General features: G+C 34.7%; 1 protein-coding gene across 1 annotated transcript in view; it reads right to left on the bottom strand.

Moving 5' to 3' along the window:
- Positions 1-15765, bottom strand: part of LOC126822672 (E3 ubiquitin-protein ligase TRIM9) — a 187868-nt gene that overhangs the window by 37527 nt on the left and 134576 nt on the right. Inside the window, exon 4 of the mRNA XM_050551677.2 lies at positions 2043-2199. Coding sequence (XP_050407634.1) covers positions 2043-2199 — 157 coding nt within the window. The remainder of the gene's footprint in view (positions 1-2042; positions 2200-15765) is intronic.

The following is a 15765-nucleotide window of genomic DNA, read 5'->3' as shown; positions in this document are numbered from 1 at the left end:
TCAAAATCAACAGAAATGAAAAAAGTACCAACTTGAACTCTTTTGCACTTTTTGTTTTAAAAAAAAAAACTGTCAGAGAAACCAGTTGTGTAAAAGTGTGAAAAACATCTAATGATAACAACAGATATCTATCTCCCTTCCGTCACTCGACCATTAAAAACCGAACCCAACGAGTCCTTAAACTTGATGAAATCATAAATTAAAGGCTCTTGATGCCTATCTCTGTTTCGGCTGAAGATTTAGGAGTCGATTTATTCACAAGTTTTTGAGAGAAACGAGGCTTGTTAGTCGTGAACCGTGACATAGTTACATCATGTATCATAATTTCTTGACAGATTGCTGACGTTTTTGACAAATCTGGACTGATTGAGACAATTCTTATGTTCCTGTTCGGCAGTAAAAAAGTCTTTAAATTTGAAGCGTTGGAATTCTTTACTTTGCGTGATCTTTGAGTGGCATCTGCTGCTATCATGATCATGATGAAAGTGATAGTCTAAGAATGAGGAATTAAAACTAGAATCTGTCAGGACAGATCCACATAGTAGTGGTATAGGAGATAGACTTCTAGTACAGTTCACTGGGTTCTAATAACATATATTATACTTGTAATATTTAAAATAAAAATTATATACGACTTAGCTATTTTTAAGTAAAGTTCCCTAATTCTTGTTAAAATATAAAAAATAAAAGTCACCAGTTTCTGGTTACAAGTAATATTAAATTTTTCAGAATATTTCACTAATGCAAGTAATATTAAAAATAAAAATTATATAGAACTGAGCTATTTTTAAGTACTGGTCACCAATTCTTGTTATTATATAAAAAATAAAGTTCACCAGTTTCTAGAAATAATATGAACTTAAAGATAATATTTAAAATAAAACTATTTAATTAGGACCAAGTCATTGGTAAGTATAGTTCACCAATCTCTGGTAATATAATATGAAATCATATATTTTTAAGTACAGTTTACTAATTCTTGTAAAATAAAAACTATTTAAGACAATGGTTTTGTGTTTATTATGTTTTTTGTTTTTTTTGTTTGAAAAAGCTGTTGACTAATATCCTTGAAATTGTTCTTGGTTATGTTATGGAAATTTTCAGATTAAATGTTCAAATGCCAAAAATCGTAAAAGACAAAAACCGGTTTGGTTAAATCTGATGGACAGCTAGAATGACAATAGAACTAAACAGATAACAATTGGTTAATTTGTCCTTCCTTATAAAATCTCCTTTTCCTCTCTCTCTCTATGCCATGGTGATATCAATCAATCACACAGACCCCTAAATTATCCTTTAATTTAAAATACAAGGCTTTGTTTAAACAATCTGATTCCTGACATTGCCAGACATTTAATTTGCTGATTCCGGGACCAATGGATTTAACATTTGACCTCTATTAAATTATCAAGTTAATAAATACAAGAATATACAATAGTATATGGGGTTTAACGTCCACTCGACACAAACTAGGTCATTTTGGGACTAACATATTGTTTAATTTTATTTGAATAATTCACTTGAGCGTAGTGGTCTTTAGCAGTGGGAGGAAACTGGAGGACCCAGAGAAAACCCACAGGGTTGGACAGGCGACCCTACTCCTTGTCACGTACAACTAGGGAATCGAAACCCTGCCAGTTGACTCAATGACAGACCGTATGATACAGCGCGGACATGCTAACCATTTGGCCATCCACCCCCCAAATCTATACATATATTGTTCCTTGTTTTAATATGTTTAATTACAAAAGGCCTATTAAACAAGTAATATTTCTTCATAGCAGAATTGTCATTTGAAGTAAGACCATATTGAGTATCTCATCCCAAACATGTCACACATACTGGTACATCTTTACCCCCCCTCCCCTCCTCCTCCCCTCCTCCTCCCCCCATTTACATACAATTTCTTCTATACTGCAAAAACTTCTAAATTATGCAATTTCCGATTATAGAGTCTTTACCCTACAGACATTTCTAAAATAATTCTGGCTAGAATATTCATTATCTCTAGTATTTGAAATGTTATTTAAATGTGGACTTACCTTTCATTTGGAAGAAGTTCATATTTTCTATTGATCTGATAGATGGTGTGTTATCGAGTGTTAGCTCAAACTCCGGTGACACGCGGGGAGCGAGTTCCATTTCTTTATTAAAATTACAATCAGCTTGGGCGACTCTTGCTATTAAACCAGTCGAGATCTGAAAGAAGAAAATGAAGAGAGATTGAGAGAGATGTGGTTTAACGTCCACTCAACACAACCTAGATCATTTCGGGACTAACATATGGTTTAATATTACTTCAATAATTCGCTTGAGCGTAGGGGTCTTTAGCTGTGGTAGGAAACCGGAGGACCCGAGGAAAACCATTAGGTTGGACAGGCGACCTTACTCCTTGTCATGTACAAGCAGGGAATTGAAACCACACCAGACCTTATATTTAAGAAATATAGCTGGATGTGGTATTCTCTGTACCAGTACATATATAATTGTAAAAAATCGTGCTGTATTGTTTGTTGTGTGCTGTTTTTCTGTGTTATTTGTGTTGTTTGTTGTGTTCTGTGTTATTTGTATTGCACGTTGTTTAGTCAAAGATGCCATTATATATAGAGCTGACAGTTCTCACTATAATAGTTTAAAAACAGATAATGAAAAATGGACATATTCAAAAGTTCATTCAAATTACTTTATTCTAAGTGAAGTTGGGTTGTTTATAGTTTGGACAAGATGAAGGGTAGATTGATTATCATCATAACAGCAGTACTGGAAAATCAAGACTAAGTCTCGATTATCCATTGTATCATTAAATTTTTAAATCTCGTAGGTGTTCAAATCCGTTTCAATCTCGGCCAACCGAAGCTCTAGAGAGTTGATTATTGGTTTGTCATGTGAATAAATGCTTAAATAATAATTTATATAAATTTGAAGCCAAAAGAAAGCCCTGCAATCGGCAGATTTAGCTTTTTTATAATGTACGTTTAACGCCTGTTTTCACAATAGTGAAGTATTGTAGACAAACTCTAGTCATTAGTACTGTATGAGATGAATTTTAACTCTTGCTTCCACAATATCGAAGTATAACAGACGAACTCTAACTTTTACTACTGTATATAATAAATAGTATCACGTTATCTATGACTGGTGTCATATTAAACTTGAATCACTAACAATAAACATCTTAACAAAATTATTGGAACTAATTAGTGAGATTTATGACCCAACATAAGTGTACAGTCATCATTAGTATCATTAGTAACCGTGGTATACGCAATAATAACCGCGGTATACGTAATAATATAGGTATAATATGACATTAACATACGATTAAATCATCAGTGGTATTTATAACGTCTTCAACATATTTATCTCCCTTTTCTACAATAACAAACACATGGCACCAGTGGAAGGTAAACCAATCAACGAGCATTATTAAGCGTATACTTTTTACCTAATTACGTGTTTAAATTGTCCATGCTGTAATGAGACCATGTGTTTCAAATCGTGGTCGAGTTTCTGTGATTCGCTTGAACTAGGAGTCTCACATCTCGCTCCGCAGGACGTCAAAATGATTCTTTCAACAGTGACAATATTTTTTAGGATTTGTAAAAATTGTGAGGAGTAGTCTAGATGGAGCTGTTTAAACGGCCATTATCATAAAACCAGTATCTCATTATGGATATATTATTTAAATAAAGATACAAATATTGTTTTGTATAATAAATCAGTATAATTCATGTTTTTTTGGGGGGGGTTACGATAACGTTGCGTAAAGTCTCTTGAACCCTATTTAGAGAGTGCCCTAATCTATAGTGATGTAACAAGTTCCGATATTTACCAGATCTGATGGAAATATTTAGATAATTGTCACATATATATGTTGACGGATCACTCTAGATTGAGTGGATTACTACCCAGAAATGTAACCCAAGTTATATTTCTTGTGTAGTAATCCACTGAAATACAAGTCCACTGACATAAATTTTATTTATACAGTCAGTCACTGACTAAACAGGCAACCCTACTCCTTATCACGTACAACTGGGGAATCGAAACCACGGCAGTTGATTCAATGACAGACCTTATGATACAGCGCACGTGCTAACCATTCGGCCATCCACCCCCCACCCCCAGCCAGCAAATACAACTGTTTAATGGTCCAAAACATCATCACAGCCATATTAGAATTGTCATGTCATGTCAAAAATCAAAGTCCATCAATCCATGACCAATTTTATTGTCCAAAGAACAATCTTGCTTACAATGGGACCTAAGGTATTTTTCCTGTCAGGCCCTTCTTCCAGCACCACTGACAAAGGGAATACACGCTGGAGAATCCTGGGAATTATCTTGGAGAGCAAAAGGATCAAACCCAGGACCTTCTCACTCAGCCGCTGCAACTCACAGAATTGATATGAGTTTTATAAGGAGTTATATGATATTGATATGAGTTTTATAAGGAGTTATATGATATTGATATGAGTTTTATAAGGAGTTATATGATATTGATATGAGTTTTATAAGGAGTTATATGATATTGATATGAGTTTTATAAGGAGTTATATGATATTGATATGAGTTTTATAAGGAGTTATATGATATTGATATGAGTTTTATAAGGAGTTATATGATATTGATATGAGTTTTATAAGGAGTTATATGATATTGATATGAGTTTTTATAAGGAGTTATATGATATTGATATGAGTTTTATAAGGAGTTATATGATATTGATATGAGTTTTATAAGGAGTTATATGATATTGATATGAGTTTTTATAAGGAGTTATATGATATTGATATGAGTTTTATAAGGAGTTATATGATATTGATATGAGTTTTATAAGGAGTTATATGATATTGATATGAGTTTTATAAGGAGTTATATGATATTGATATGAGTTGAATAGTTTTATAAGGAGTTATATGATATTAATACAAGTTGAATAGTTTTATAAGGAGTTATATGATATTGATACGAGTTGAATAGTTTTATAAGGAGTTATATCGATACTAGTTGAATAGTTTTATAAGGAGTTATATGATATTGATACGAGTTGAATAGTTTTATAAGGAGTTATATCGATACTAGTTGAATAGTTTTATAAGGAGTAATATCCTCATATTGACATGAAGTCTACGTTTACAACCCAACTAAAATAGATCTTACACAGCTGTCAGCAGAAAAAAAAAATCCTGCAAAAAATCCCTGATATTTCTCGTTATTTAAAATCTCTGTGATTTTGAGTATGAAGGTAATTATTGCGGCAGACGAGGAGTGTTAGTTTTTACTGTCAATTTACCGTACGTCTACTAACTACTAGAAAAACATATTTCTCCTCCACGCTACACCAATCGTCAATAAAAACATATCTTGACTAGAAAAAAAAAATACGGCTTCATTAGTAGAAAAAATATCTTATCTCTTAATCTCATCATCTTTACTGATTAAATAGGTGTAACATATTCAAAATCTACTCAAAATATTTTTAAAATGTTTCATAGACGCTCGTAATAAAAATTAAATTCGAGACACTTTGCGATAAATTGCCAGAAAATGTATATCAAAGATTTACTATATTTTCACATTAATAATTAATTTTTTATAAAGAAAAAACACTCCTTGATTACACCCTGTCTTTAAGCGATTTTACGATAAATTGCTAGAAAATATATTATTTGCTTCATTAATTTATATACATAAATTTCTAAAGTAGATTTAACATTAAAAATATTCCTAATAACCAAAACTATTTAGGCCAAAGCAATTTCCTTTTTAGTTTTTAGAGTCCATGATAGATAAATAATCACTTGAGTCTCTTGAAAGTTGTGTTGTTCAAAATTTCAGAACTTCAGAATTTCCAAATCTAAAGGTTTTCGAGAGGAGCAGCAGATAGTTGTTTTTTCTCACCAAGAAATAGGAAGTTTATAAATTATAAAAATAAATGTTGATTCCGTGATATAATGGCCGTCTATATCTTAACTGAATCTTTCTTAAATATAATATATGAAAACTCTTAATTCTTGAATTGATTCGCTATCGATATATTTACAGTAAGCATTTCCAGCTTAGGCGTGGGCCAAATGGTCCCAGGCCCAGGGCTCCAAGGTTTATGGTAAAAAGAGAAAAAAACTACTAAGTTCCACTTATCGGTCTAGAGGTGCGATGGGTGAGTCTGCGATTCCTCAACCTTCTCTATGATTGGTCAAAACCCATGACATAGGCGATCGCTTGTATGCTAATTATAATCTTTTCATAGTGGTCAGGGGAATCCGTGATTCTAGTCTGGTCCAGGGCCCGACTTCGTTTAATCTGGGCTTTGACAGTAATCAACATTGTAGAGAGATAAACAGGGGATATTATTCGTTAATATTAAGTACCTGATCTTAAACCGTAAGAATTTCTAAATTAATATAGTCAACAATTAGTGTGATAAAAAGATGATTAATGGCGACAAATTATTCTGGCTGATATAGGACTTATTTCCCCTTTATAGGGTGTTCCTGAATAACATGAACTTGAAATTGGTGTGAACTTAGTTAAATTGTTGTAGAAAAGTTGATTTCAATTTTCGTATACCAGTATTTTATTCTGCATGATTAAGTTTTGATGAGAATTTAAGAGATGTAAATTGCGTGGAATGTTGTAATGATTTATGATGAATATGATATCCATTTAAAAAAAAGTCTACAATCATTTTTGAAAGATGGATATTGCAATTTGAAATCCCCAAAGTTTATGGGTTTCTTAACACATCATTTAAAATAAACTTCTTTTATTTCTTAATTGATGATGGTTTATAATTTAACTAGAACACTTTCTAAACCATAATTCCTGTATAAAGATGGTGTGTTTTAACCTTAGATATGAACAGGGCACATTTTCATTGTCTTATTTACACAGGCACCTAGTTGCATAACTTTTCAAATTTAGAGAGAGAGAGAGAGAGAGAGAGAGAGAGAAAAAAAAAGAGAGAGAGAGAGGAGGGTAACATCCATTTGACACAAACTAGGTTATTTGGGGACTAACATATAGTTCAACTTTATTTCAATAATTCGTGTGTGCGTAGGGGTCTTTAGTAATGGGAGGAAACCGGAGGTCTCGGAGCAAACACACAAGGTTAAACAGGCGACCCTTCTTGTCATGTACTACCGTCGGAATCGAAACCACGCCAGTTGACTCAATGACTGTCCAACCTCGTGGGTTTTCTCCGGGGCCTCTGGTTTCCTCCCACTGCTAAAGACCCCTACGCGCAAGCGAATTATGTAAATAAAATTAAAAACCAAATGTTAGTCCCGAAATGACCTAGTTTGTGTCGAGTGGACATTAAACCCCATCTCTCTCTCTCTCTCTGTGAAAAGTAACTTCTATTCTTCTAAATATAACCCAAGATGTTAATATAAAATATATATTATTATCTTGACTTCATCAATAAACCTTTCCTCTTATTACAGTAATATCAGCGAGTCCGTTGTTCTTTTGATGCTTGCGGTTAGAAGACTAGAGATATATTTCATCCTGTAGTCAAGGAGTTTATACACAGGATAAAGTACGTACAAGATACGATGTTGATTAGAGGATCAAGACTTAAAACTAAGATGTTTATATAATATGAAAGGTGTTCAAGTTTTACAAACACACATTTCCGCACCGGTTCAACCTGTCACAAAGAAATGTTCCTTCACCTGATCCTATCTCCGTGCCTAATTACCTGAATTATCCCCCCCTTGACCTGGTGCCCGGGATGTTCGACTAGTCGACTGTTTCCTTCACTAAATACTCTACTCTTTAATACTTTAAACACAGATGTTTTAATATCAAAGAATATCATATCAGTTCGTATTCCAGGCTCGGATTTCAAAGATCATCTGAAACGTCTTTGATTCCGTTCTGAATTTTTAATAAATGTGTGAATCAGGTAATTGTTCAATATTTACACCTGCTGGCCAGATCGTTTTAAAAACAATATTTACACCTGCTGGCCGGATCGTTTTAAATTAAGCTCGTCGACAAAACGCCTTTTGTGCACGTGTAGACTTCTGAACATCCTCAGGAGGCTTGAGTAGCCAAGTGGTGGTCTAGAGGCATCTGCTTTCGAGGGAGTTCACCAGAGGGGTATCTTTTTGCCGGGGTATAACATTTCCTATAGTTGTGTTCCAAAAGACCAAAATATTTTAAGTGTTACAGAGGTTATTGTCCAGTCATTTCACTGGTAATTTCAATATATCCTTTTTGCCGAGGTATAACGGTTCCTATAGTTGTGTTCCCAAAGACCAAAATATTTAAAGTGTTACAGAGTTTATTGTCCAGTCATTTCACTGATAATTTCAATATATCCTTTTTGCTGGGGTATAATGTTTCCTTCTAAAAGTGTTACAGAGTTTATTGCCCAGTCATTTCACTGATAATTTCAATATATTATCCTTTAATTTCTCATATCTTTATGTCATGACCTTGTGAACGTTGGGCATGTACACGATCAAAGAAACTCGTCTAATACGTAAAACTTCCATTTATTTTCTGTAAAAAGACACACCATCGTTCATGTAGTATTTAAATGATATTCATTTTTACAAGTTTAAACACAAGCCCCTCATTTATTAATATCCGTATATATCATTCCGGTTTCACGCTTCTTAGAATTATCGGTATATATCATTCAGGTTTCACGCTTGTTAGAGTTTAACACTTGCAAAAAAAGACATTTTAAAAATATATTCTCAAAAGAAAAATAAAAAATATGAGTTACGTCCTTATCGCTCTTTCATGATTCCAGTTAAAAAAAACCGTTTCTTAACACTGCTAATTTGCGTGGTTTTTTTTTCATCATATCAAAGATTTCAAAAATAGAAATATCTTGATGAGCATGTCGGTGAAGTGATATAGAGAATGTAGTAGCAACTGTTACCCCAACTAAAACCCAATAATACGTACAAACAGCAGCTTAACGGCACCTGGCAGATTTCAAATTATCATTTTTTATCAGCAGAGCATGAAAAAAAAACTTGCAGAACATTAATACCTAATGTTATTACATCGACATGCCAAATCACTTTGACCCATCAACTGACACACATAAAAAAGTAATCCCCTATTATACAATTCCATTCATAAAAAAACTGACAATGAAAGGTTTGTGCTGATATTGATTTTGATGGAGGATTATAATTCTCGTTCGGTGTAAAATAAATCAGATGAAATAGTTTGTGTAGGAGATATTTATTTTGTATTCCCGTCAATTTACGTATGTTACAGCGTCATGTGTAACAAGGTTCAATAATTCATGTTTTTGTATGTTTTATGTACAGATTTTCACACAGAGCGAAATAAAATTACATGAAATAGCGTGGGGGGGGGGGGGGGATTACAGTTTGTGTAGGAGATATTTATTTTGTAGTCCCGCCAATTTACGTATGTTACAGCGCCATGTGTAACAAGGTTCATTAATCCATGATTTTGCATGTTTTATGTACGGTTTTCACACAGAACGAAATAAAATTACATGAAATAGCGGGGGGGGGGGGGGGGGGGGGCGGGTGATTACAGATTACACACATTTCATATATTTTACACATAGATTTGCAATGAGAGCGAAATAAAATTACATGAAATAGCGAGGGGGGATTACAGATTACACACATTTCATATATTTTACACATAGATTTGCAATGAGAGCGAAATAAAATTACATGAAATAGCGAGGGGGGGGGGGGGGATTACAGATTACACATGTTTCATATATTTTACACATAGATTTGCAATGAGAGCGAAATAAAATTACATGAAATAGCGAGGGGGGGGGGGGGATTACAGATTAAACACGTTTCATATATTTTACACATAGATTTGCAATGAGAGCGAAATAAAATTACATGAAATAGCGAGGGGGGGGGGATAACAGATTACACACGTTTCATATATTTTACACATAGATTTGCAATGAGAGCGAAATGAAACTACATGAAATCAAATGGAGGGGGGGTAATGGCTTATACCTTTTAACGCCACCAAACAAGCATACCCAATGCAGGGTACTGTGGGGATAATTTTGTCCAGGCAGTGGCGTTATGGCCTACTCTTATTTCATATTCCAACTGCCAAGTAATCTTTTACAAATTTGTATTTTTGATACCATCCTAAAAACTAGGCAGTTTTTTCCGTACCAGGTCTTCCCTCCCTCCTGCACCACTGACTATGGGAATCCAGGCTAGATAATCAGATACTGGCCAATACAACCACTTAGGGCACAGATTTATCAATTTGTAATGTTTATATTGTCCTTTTTAATACACAAAGCTAAAGATATAAAGTACTAGTTCATTGGTGACTGATATTTTGTCCTGTTTTTCTATGGCCTGTCTTCGAGGATCATTTCGTTAAAGCTAATGACTGGGTACAATTAGATCTCAAGTTGTAATTGACAAAGATCAATTAAATTACTCATCCTGAAAATTTATTAGGCTTGGACAATATCTTTCACCTAAATAGATTTAATGGTCTTTAATAACTGAACTAGAAATACACTGGATACAATTCTATAGAATATCATTGTTTGATAAAAACAATAGTCACTCATAATAAACAGTCATTGCTTGATAAAAACAATAGTCACTCATAATAAACAGTCATTGCTTGATAAAAACAATAGTCACACATAATAAACAGTCATTGCTTGATAAAAACAATAGTCACTCATAATAAACAGTCATTGCTTGATAAAAACAATAGTCACTCATAATAAACAGTCATTGCTTGATAAAAACAATAGTCACTCATAATAAACAGTCATTGCTTGATAAAAACAATAGTCACTCATAATAAACAGTCATTGCTTGATAAAAACAATAGAACCCTAGTCACTCATAATAAATAGTCATTGCCTGATAACAGACAATTGAATTGCTCAGTAATAAATAATTATTGTAGTCCTGTGTAATCTTCAGGTTATATATAAATTGTCCGAAATGAAATGAAATGAAATGATATTGGGGTTTAACGTCCTACTGTTCTGCTCCTATATACTGGGCTAATGAATACGGGCATACGCTATGCAGTGTGCTATGAGGGAAATTTTGCCCGGGCAGCAGCGCTATGGCCTACTCTTATATCGAATTCCAACTGTCAAGGGATCTTTTATGTGAACGACTAGACAGCTGTCCTTGTCACGCCGGAAAATCTGGATGGACTTTCTCGGCCAATGCAGGGATCGCACACCCGACCTCCAGGCTAGCGAACCAGCGCCTTACCCACTTAGTCACCATGATCCCCTAAATTGTCCGAGGGCTTAGAAAATTATTATATTAACTATCTTGAATCAAAAAGATACTTCTTGACTGATTCTACAAATAATAAAATCTGTATCACTGCTGATATCTAGTATGATTCTATTTTACAAGGGAATAAACAGATATAATGTTAAACGTGGGATCATGTATAATCACATGGTGGCGTATCTAAACATATTTTATCTGATTTCTACGTTAATCTGAACAGCATGTAATGTTGAACTTGGCATCATGTGCACTCCCATCCTGGAGTTTCTATATGTTTCATATTATTAACACTTATAGACTCCTTCCTGATTTGGACAAGGCAGCGGCAGCATCTATACCATAATATGAACTACATGTGGATGTTTTCAATATTACATCATCAATCCAATCACCCACATGACACAATATGGTTAAAACACAGATCCTATTTCGTTTTTATAGTTCAAAATTTCGTTTTACTTGTCTTTACTACACTTGGATCTGGAAGAGTTGTTATTTAACTCGTGTTCTGAATGGTGTCAGGGATAAGCCAATAAAACGGTCTGTTACGGCGAGCTTAAGGCATGTTTTTCACGGAACTGTGGGTAATCCACTAGTAACATCAATGCTGATTGGTTAATCAAATGTCTGATGTCATAGGGTCATAAGTCGGTCTTTTTACCCCTGACGTGACCTATAGCTATAACTTGTCAGATCTTCATGTAGTGTAGGCCATTGAAAGTATAAAAAACGAAACGAAATATAGATCTGTATTTTAATCAGATTTCCACATTAACACTGAACACTCGTCTACATCCCTGGTCATTTGTATACCAAAAATTAAATCAATTTTGTTTTCAAGAAATGTCAAAATTGCAAAAGGCACAAATACTATAACAGATTGATGTGTGTACAGAGTTTCAAAAAGATTTCTTGAAGAGTTGATTAGATAGGGCCTATGTTCCGTATACAGAACTGGAACACAACGGATAGATGGACAGATATAGACAGAGAGATGGACAGAGCACATCCAATATCCTTCCCTTAAAGAGAGAGAGAGAGAGAGAGAGAGATGGGGCTTAATGTCCACACGACACAAACTAGGTCATTTTGGGACTAACATATGGTTCAATTTTATTTCAATAATTTGCTTGCACGTAGGGATCTTTAGCAGTGGGAGGAAACTGGAGGACCCGGATAAAAAAACCACGAGGTTGCTCTGGCGACCCTACTCCTTGTAACGCACAACCGGGAAATAGAAAGAACGCCAGTTGACTCAATGACAGACCTTATGATACACCACGCACGCGCTAACTACTCGGCCATCCAGGATTAAAAGAAATAGAGTAGTTATATCATGGTAAATATGTCGGACAGGTCATACTGTAGAATGAGAGCCTGGTAAATGATATATGTATTTTTGTTGCCAACAAAGCTATTATTATGTTTCTATTGAATGATACGAATGTTAACAGATTCTCTACATCCTTGTATTGCCTTCATTTCATCAACTCATAAAATCATTTCAGATCAAATTTCATCTCAGTTTATCAGGGCCAGCAAATCTTATATCTAAAGTGAGTGGTCTGATCCCTGAACTAAGGTGCAAGTATACTAGGAGAGCATTTTGGGGCATGTTCCTCTAAGGAATTTTCTCTATGTACCTAAATACATTCTTACGTAATCAAGGTTTCAAAAACAAATGATTTTATTTACTGTTTTATTTTGAGCAATTGGAAAATGGTTTGTTTAGTCATTTACGTCCAAAACAGGTAAAATCAACACATACAATAAAAGCAACCCTAATCCTTTCTACCAATCTCCTGTTTGGTAATCCTACCTATGCTGAATTTAGGTAATAATGGCACAGGTAAAATCGACACCCTAACCTAACCCTTTCTATCTATCTCCTTTTTACCTATCAGCTTTTTCCGGTGCCACTATGAGCATCACTTACGTCACTAGATAAAATCACAAACTTAAAGGAAACCCATTACAAAGTAGTCGACACCCTAACCTAACCCTTATACCTATCAGCTTTTTCTGGTGCCACTATTACGGAGTGCCACTTACATCACTAGATAAAATCACAAACTTAAAGGAAACCCATTACAAAGTAGTCGACACCCTAACCTAACCCTTTTTACCTATCTCCTTTTTACCTATCAGCTTTATCTGGTGCCACTATTATGGAGCGCCACTTACGTCACTAGATAAAATCACAAACTTAAAGAACCTATTACAAAGTAGTAGATAATTTAATATGAGTACCATCCCCGCTAGTTTAAAAGTGTATCATGTATATTGTTTATTTTTTTCTCTCATCGTATCTCCGATGTGTTTTCTGTCTGTGTTTAATTTTCTTTACCATATTCCTTACATCTCGTTACTCCACTCATGTTTTCATAGTAGTCGAAATCTCAACAGCTTTGAACTGGCTTCAGACACCCTGGCTCCGAGCTCCAAGTGTAAGGCGTTTATCTTTTTCTAACAAAACTGTGAGGAGAACACAAACAGAGAAGGTAGACACAAGACTGTCGGCAGAGGGGAAAGGCAGACGTGCAAAAGCAGACATGAGGTTGATTTCTTCTTTTTGTTAAAGATATCGAGTTTAAAAGGCTAGTATGAGATATACCATGATGCACCACATTCACAAGCATTCTGTGATGCACGCAGTATGCATCCCACTTTAAACAAATACTCTTCAATAATTCCCCACAGAACATTTGGCGCCAAAATCAGGGTCCCAGGGTGCAAATTATCAGGAAATGTCATCTGATTATCTGCCCCTGACTAAAGCAAGACATTAAGAAAGATAAAGAGTTTGTTTTTTAATATTTTTATCAAGAATAATTTGTCTTTATATGATAGCGTGAATATGATTAATATGAAGAACTTTATAAATACCACTACTGCTCTCTAGGGTTTCTTGTAAAATCAGAATTGATAAATTTTTTCTGAAACACTTGAAAAAAAACCCATCATATCAATAACTCAATAATTTTTTTTCGTTTTTTTTTAAATGCACTGATTGGAATCAACTTATCACATTGGAAGTTACAAAGGTTTGCAACGTAATGTCCTATTTCTTTTTTTTTAGATCCATATAAGTTGAAAACATGGCAGGAATAACTTGGCTTTTTTTGTTTCTTAAATGCACTGATTAGAATCAACTTATCACACTGGAAGTCACAAAGGTTTGCGCCGTACTGCCCACTTGTTTTTTTAGATCCATTGATGTGGAAAACACAACGTTTGGTTTCCGTAAATAGTAAATGTCCCCTATGAATGTTTGGTTTCTGAAAGGTAGCTAGAGAAATGAGGGAGAGCCGGGAGAAGAATGAGGTTGGCTGTGCAAAAATACCCCTAATAGTACACTGTACAGAGCATGCTTTGGGGCTGGAATGTAGTCTGTTCAATCTGATTAAAACACAGATCCTATTTTGTTTTGTTTTTTATAGTTCAAAATTTCATTTTACTTGTCTTTACTACACTAGGATCTGAAAGAGTTGTTATATTACTGGCGTTCTGGATGATGTGAGGGAAAAGCTAATTTAATGGTCTGTTACGACAAGCTTTAGGCATGTTTTACACGGAACTGTGGGTAATCCACTAGTAACATCAATGCTGATTGGTTAATTAAATGTCTGATGTCATAGGGCTAAAAGCCGCTCGTATGACCTCTGATGCAACCTCCCACTACAACTAGTCAGATCTTTATGTAGTGTAGGCCATTGAACGTATAAAAAAACGAAATGAAATATAGATCTGTATTTTAATCAGCTTGTAGTCTGTTAAACCTCATATCACCTTATGTTATTTTCTAATCTACAAAAAAAAATATTTTCTTCTTTCATTTTACCTGGATGATGTAAGATTTGATGACAGGTAAACTGACAGGTAAACTGATAATACCTTAATTAATCTTTATAAACATTCATCTTACTACTATAACATCAGTATTTAAATATCATGTCAGAATTTCTTAATAGGACGTAGGAGCAAATAAAATGAAATGAAGTGAAATAGGGTTTAACGTCCTACTGTTCTGCTCCTACCCTGGGCTAATGAAGATGGGCAAACGCCATACAGTGTGCTATGAGGGAAATTTTGCCCGGGCAGCGGCGCTACGGCCTACTCTTATATAGAATTCCAACTGCCAAGGGATCTTTTACGTGCTCGCCAATGTGTACACGGGACCTCGGTTTTTTATCCCATCTGAACAACTAGACAGCTGTCCTTGTCAGGCTCTCCGTCCTGCATCACTGACAAGGGGAAACCACGCCGGAAAATCTGAATGAACTTTCTCGGCCAATGCAGGGATCGAACACCCGACCTCCAGGCTAGCGAGCCAGCTTCTTACCCACTTAGCCACGTGATCCCCAGGTGTAGGAGCAATAACATTTTACAACATGATAAACAACCATTACAGCTTTGGTGGAAAACTTGTTTTAGTTAATGATTGATTCATTTTAAGTAGATTAAGCAGAAACAACCCCACTGTCTAGGCAAACTGCTT

Source organism: Patella vulgata, chromosome 5 (assembly GCF_932274485.2).
Source record: "Patella vulgata chromosome 5, xgPatVulg1.2, whole genome shotgun sequence".
Taxonomy (NCBI): Eukaryota; Metazoa; Mollusca; class Gastropoda; family Patellidae; genus Patella; species Patella vulgata.
Note: the sequence above shows the minus strand (reverse complement) of the source record. Positions and strands in the feature narration are given on the sequence as shown.